Source organism: Cynocephalus volans, chromosome 17 (genome assembly GCF_027409185.1).
Source record: "Cynocephalus volans isolate mCynVol1 chromosome 17, mCynVol1.pri, whole genome shotgun sequence".
Taxonomy (NCBI): domain Eukaryota; kingdom Metazoa; phylum Chordata; class Mammalia; order Dermoptera; family Cynocephalidae; genus Cynocephalus; species Cynocephalus volans.
This window is the reverse complement of record NC_084476.1, coordinates 1,241,616-1,247,039: the sequence shown is the minus strand read 5'-3', so window position 1 is coordinate 1,247,039 and position 5,424 is coordinate 1,241,616. Positions and strand designations below refer to the sequence as shown.

Sequence of the window (5,424 nt, the reverse complement as noted above, 5' to 3'; positions counted from 1 at the left end):
GGCCCCCGGAGGCGCCCACCCGCCCAGTTAGCCCGGCCAAGGGCACTGATGGGTCCTGCTGCTCGGGAAGGCCTGAGGGAAGCCCACCCGCCCAGAGACTGCCCACCCTGGGCCTCCCATCCGCCCACCCCGCTGCCTGGCGGGCGGCTTCTGCTGGACCAAGGTGTGGACCGGAGCGGCTGAGGATGGGCCAGAGCTGAGCCGGCTGGGCAGGGCAGGGCCCTGGGGTCTCCGAGCAGTGGGGAGAGGAGGCTAAATGACCCCGGCCTCCCCCAGCCACTACCCCGAGCCGTAGCGGGGCCGCGGCCCCAGCTGGCCGGGTCGCCCCTCCTTCAGCGCCCGCCTCCCTCTGCAGCCCGCGCCCCACCGCTCTCCCCTTCCTGCTGCACCTCCCACCCGAGCCCCTTCCCCACGGTGGCCCCTGGCTCGCGGCTGCCTCGGGCCTCCTCCTCCAGACTCCAAAGGGCCGAACCGTGCCCTGCACCTTGAGCGCCACCCGCTCGCCGTCCCCTACGCTCCGGGCGTGTGACCCGCCAGCCACCTTGTACAGGGCCAGTCCTCCCGGTACCCGAGCACGCGCCTTCCCCGTGCGGCCCGCGCGCTGCTCCTCCGCCCGGGGACCCCGGTGCGCAACGTCCCCCCACCCCGTGTGTGCAGTGGTGATGCCTAAAGGAATGTCACGAAATTCGGTCTGTGTCGCTTGTTGAGCCCGGCAGGGGGTGTGGAGGGAGGGCAAGGGGACGGGGGAGTGACGTCGGGGGCGGCGGCAGGGCAGGAGCGCCCCGGGGCGCAGCCCGCTCAGGCGTGGGCGTGGGCGTGGGCGGCGGCGGGGCTCCCGGGGTCCGCGGCCGAGGCCGGGCCGTCGGGGTCGGGGTCCGGCGGTCTCCGTGGCGGGCGGCGGGCGGCGGCGCGGCGGCGGCGGCGCGCACGGCAGGCGGTGAGCACGGAGCCCAGCGCCAGGCAGGCGGCCAGGCTGGCGAGGAAGGAGGCGGGCCCGAGCGCGTAGACCACGGCCAGCTCCCCCGGGGCGAGCGGCTGCGCGCAGCGGCGGAAGGCGGCGTCGGAGAAGGCGCTCAGGGGGCTGAGCGTCAGGCGCTCCGGCGACACGCAGAGCAGCGTCTCGGCCTCTGCGGGACACGGGCGCAGCGTCAGGCGGCGGCGTCAGGCGGCGGCGCCCCGCACGACCGGCCCGCGCCCCGCGCCTCACCTGCAGGGGGCCGCGGGTGGCGGCGCAGCCAGGCGCAGAGCGGGCGCAGAGCGCAGCCGCAGGCCCAGGGGTTGCCGCGCAGGCGCAGCGCGTCGAGGGCGGGCAGGCCGGCCAGCAGCCCGGGCGCGAGCGCCGCCAGCGCGTTGTCCTGCAGGCTGAGCGCGCGCAGCAGCGGGAGCGCGCCCAGCGCCGCGGGCTCCAAGCGCGCCAGCCGGTTGCCGGCCAGCGACAGGGACCGCAGCGCGCGCAGCGGCGCGAAGGTGCCGGGCGCCAGCGCTTCCAGCTGGTTGGCGCTCAGGTCGAGCTGCTGCAGCGCGTCCAGACCCCAGAAGGCCCGCGCGTGCACCGAGCGCAGCCCGTTCTCGCGCAGGTCCAGGCGCAGCAGCGCGCATGCGCCCGCGAAGGCGCCAGGCGGCAGCGCGCGCACGCGGTTGTGGTCCAGCAGCAGCGCGCGCACGCGCCGGCCCAGGCCCGCGGGCACGGCGGGCAGCGCGAGGGCCGAGCAGTTGGTCTGGCCGCCCGGTGCACACGAGCACGCCTCGGGGCAGGCTGGGAGGCCCGGGGTCCCCGACGGCGAGGGCGCGGCGGGGGTCTGAGCCCAGGCTGGCCAAGGCGACAGCAGCAACAGCAACGGTAGTGGCAGAGGCCGCGAGGGAAAGGGGGAGCTCCTCATAGCGGCAGCCCCGGCACCCGCGGTGGCAGCTGCTGCCCGTGCGTCCCCGGAGTCCGTCGCTGCGGCGCCCGCACAAATATTAACTCTCCCGGCCGAGCACAGGCAGTTCCTGTCCCACGGCTGGTCCTGCGCCTGGGGCGGGGGCCGGGCACACAGCCAGCGCCAGCCACCTGTCCGAGAGCTCCAACCTCCCGATGGCTCAGCGCCAGCGGCGGCGCTGACGAGACCTTCACCCCCACCCCCACCCCCACCCCGCGCCCCAGGACCACACCCGCCCGCACCCACTGAACTCAAGGATGTGACCCAGGGCGCCCTGACCCTCACCCCAGCCTCGGCCCCACTGGGACTCAGCAGTGTGACCCTGGCGTGCACATAGGAAGTGGCCACCCGTGCAGGGACGGTCCCATTCCCATGGCGATTGGTGGGGGCACGAGCACATGATGGGGGAGTGAGCTCAAGGCACTGGCCTAGGGGTGGAGGGGGCTGCAGCCCTGAGGCAGGGGAGGCCTTGCAGGAGGCAAGTGGCATCAAAGGGACAGTGTGAGTGGTGGTGGTGGGCCATCAGCCCGAGTCCACCTGCTCAACGCAGCTCCCTTGGGAGTTGCCAGTTGCAGGTCCTGACTTGGGGTTTTCTGAAGGCGGGGATGGGGTGGGCAGGGGCCCAGGAGACCTGAGGGCTTCACAGGATGAAGCAGCAGGAAGATGCCTGGGGCGGGGGGTGGGGTGGTGGAAACACCAGGGATGTGGTTCCCTGTCCTGGGATGGGCAGCAGTTCCTGATGTGGGGCTGGGGCACCCCTCCCCTGGGCACCCCTCCCCCCATCGACGATAGATGACCCTTGATGCAGCCTCAAGGGTACTGCAGAAGAGCAGTAGGGAGCACAGCGCATAACCACTGAATACCCTTTAATTCCCCTCCCTCCAGCTGCCCTCCACCCTACTCAGGCAGGGGTGGGGCAGGGGGCAGCTCCTCCAGGTCATCCTCCATGGGGATGGGCATGAGGGTGTGCTCCTCTAGGGGTGGCATCATGGAGACCTCCAGGTGGGGCTCCATGAGGTGGGACTCCATATGCACCGTGTGCAGGTCCATGTGATCTTCTTGGACTTCGAACTGCCCCACCAACCTGCACACATGAGCCAGGTCAGCATGGCCTGGCAGGCTGTGACCACCCAGAGCAGGCTGGCCCTCGGGGACAGTGCTCTCAAGGCCACTGTGAACTTTACTTCCCATGAAGGGCAGAGAGAGGACACAGCTTCCCCTTGGCATCCCCTGGACTCACCTGCTGTCCACTTGTCTGTGGCATGTTCCGCTGGGGGGACAAAGGTAGACATAAATCCTGCAACAGTGTTGACCTCCCTCCAGGAGCCCAGCATTGCCCCCGGCACCTCTCCCCAGCACACACCCTGGGAAATGTCATTCCCAGCTCCCTGTGATATCCCACCCCAGGGGCAGAGGCCCCTCATGGCAAGACCAAGGGTCCGGGGCCAGGTAGTAGGACCTCGCTCCCACTGCTCCGGGCCCTGGAGCTCACACACTTTTTGGCTCGAAAGATGCCAATTGCCACGATGACAAGGGCACAGAAGCAGCTGGCGCTGAAACTCGCCAGCACCACAAGCAGGGCAATGAGGGCCTCGCGGCTGAGGCCGAGGCTGCATTCGCAGTAGGTTCCAGCTGCAGAGACAGGACCCACATGGCCAAGGGGTCCGATCACCTGCCTGTGGAGGACCCCCAGGTCCGTCCCCACCCCGGCAGCCACAAGAAGGACATGGGCGTGCCACCCTTCTTGGAAAAGGGAGGGGACCTGGTTGGGGGCAGGTATGTGGGGCAGGAGAAGGTACCTGCAGCTGGGACGAGCAAAAGGGACAAACATATCAGGCGCAGGGGGCTGCCAACCAGGCAGGAGTCAGGCTGGGGACAGGGGGCCATGTCCAGCCCCCAGCCCCACTGCACACCTCTGGACGGAACGGAACTCGTGGGAAGACTCTGACCTCACAGTGGAGCTGAGGCAGGGAGGGTGGGGGCAGGGCCTCAGAGTTCCTGAAGCCAGCCTGAGTTACATTTACCCTCAGGTGTTGAGATTCAAGGAGCCCCAGGCAGACAGCGCCTGGATGAGGCAGGTAGGGTGGTCAGCGGCCTGGGAGCCCTGGCCAGCTCCTGCCAGATGTGAGACATTGGTGGGGCTGGCCCAGTCTGAGGGGCATGTTACTTCACAGTGAAGGGGCAGGGCCCTACTCCAGCCCCTGGCAGCCCTGGGAGGCCAGCAGTGGATGCCTTGGCCTCAGTCCCTTCTCTCAGCATGAGGGCTGCAGTGGCTCAGGGTGGGATCTCTCCTCCAGTTCCCAGGGCTGGGGCAGGAAGGGACCAAGGAGGGCCAGGGGGGTGGATTTGTGCCTGGCTGCACTCACTGGCTACTTTGGGGATGGTCTGGCCCACATTCCCAGCAAAGCTCAGGTTGGATAGGGAGTACTGGCCACACCTGCCTGAACAAGACCCCAGTCCACAGCCTCCCAGAACATCCCCCTCTGGGAGCAGGTGGCTTAGAAATGGCTGCAGGCTCTGCCCAAGGCTCTGGCTAAGTGTATGGTTAAAGTTAGAGTCCAATGCCCCCAAGGGTATGTTTTGCAAACCAGGCAAGCACTGCCTAAAGAAGTTGACTACAGGCTGGCACGGTCAGGGTTAACGTCAGCCTCCGTGAACCTGTTGTTCCAGGCTGGCACAGGGAGGCCACCTGCCCTCCCAGCACTGCCCCATCCCCACCCTGCAGCCTCCTCTCCTCCCCCTCCGAGGATCTGCCAAGCAAACCACAAGGCTGCAGGAGGAAATGCAGGACCCACAGCTGACTGAGGCCAGGCCTCCTGCCAGCTCAAGCCCACAGGGCACCAAGGCAGGAGGCACCGCCTGGCCCAGTGGCCCTGGCCACCAGGGATGTCCCTGGACATTGACACAGGTGCCCTCCTGCTGGGGCCCTTGGGGGACCACCAGCATCTCTGGCACAGCCTTTGCGCTTGTTGAGTGATGCCGTAATCCAAAGTACATCTGATCTTTAGGACATGTCAGAAACCAAGTCCAAAGGAACACGGAACAAAACATGTGTTCAGGGCCAGGGGCTGGCACGGTCCCCCTGCCAGGCCAGCTCAGCAGGTTTGTGTCCTGGCTAGGACAATGTTCACCTAGCCTGGGGCCAGGTGGTAGCCACAGACAGCAGAACCCAGGCAAGACCACCGTCCACAGGGGATAGTGGGTGTCAGAGCAGTCGGGGACCTGCTACCCCAGAACTCAGAGGAGAAAGAGGTCCCTCTTTTTGCAACAACAGCAATCAGCCTCGGAGTTAAGGGGAGTGAAACAGTGTGCTGTGGAGTCCTCAGATTGCTGAGGTGATGTGCCCAATACCTGCATGATACCTGCCATTTCCTCCTTCAAACCCTGGGGGAGGCAGAATCATCCAGAGCAAGAAGGCACAAGGGGAACCCTTGAAGCAGGACTGCCACTTAGGGCCCACCTGCAGAACAGGCCAAACCTGGAGAGGGGGGATGGGCACCAGGAG

The 5,424-nt window shown here is 67.5% G+C and overlaps 2 protein-coding genes across 2 annotated transcripts; both read right to left on the bottom strand.

The window, feature by feature from the left end:
- Nucleotides 1-798: 798 nt before the first annotated feature.
- LRRC26 (leucine rich repeat containing 26) lies at nucleotides 799-1,880 on the bottom strand. Its single transcript, XM_063082556.1, has 2 exons — nucleotides 1,208-1,880; nucleotides 799-1,127 (listed from the first exon to the last, which is right to left on the bottom strand). The coding sequence occupies exons 1-2, from the start codon at nucleotides 1,878-1,880 to the stop codon at nucleotides 799-801; spliced, it is 1,002 nt and encodes a 333-aa protein (XP_062938626.1).
- A 561-nt stretch (nucleotides 1,881-2,441) lies between these two features.
- TMEM210 (transmembrane protein 210) lies at nucleotides 2,442-3,806 on the bottom strand. Its single transcript, XM_063082555.1, has 5 exons — nucleotides 3,719-3,806; nucleotides 3,416-3,551; nucleotides 3,160-3,189; nucleotides 2,821-3,003; nucleotides 2,442-2,586 (listed from the first exon to the last, which is right to left on the bottom strand). Exons 1-5 carry the CDS (start codon nucleotides 3,804-3,806, stop codon nucleotides 2,442-2,444), a joined length of 582 nt encoding a protein of 193 aa, XP_062938625.1.
- Nucleotides 3,807-5,424: the final 1,618 nt, after the last annotated feature.

Coding starts and splice junctions, on each gene's coding strand:
- LRRC26 (XM_063082556.1), bottom strand. CDS start 1,880: ATGAGGAGCTCCCCCTTTCCCTCGCGGCCTCTGCCACTACCGTTGCTG. Junction 1,128..1,207: donor CCACCCGCGGCCCCCTGCAG/GTGAGGCGCGGG, acceptor CGTGTCCCGCAG/AGGCCGAGACGCTGCTCTGC.
- TMEM210 (XM_063082555.1), bottom strand. CDS start 3,806: ATGGCCCCCTGTCCCCAGCCTGACTCCTGCCTGGTTGGCAGCCCCCTG. Junction 3,190..3,415: donor GGCATCTTTCGAGCCAAAAA/GTGTGTGAGCTC, acceptor TTGTCCCCCCAG/CGGAACATGCCACAGACAAG. Junction 2,587..2,820: donor CCTGCCCCACCCCTGCCTGA/GTAGGGTGGAGG, acceptor CCCCCGCCCCAG/GCATCTTCCTGCTGCTTCAT.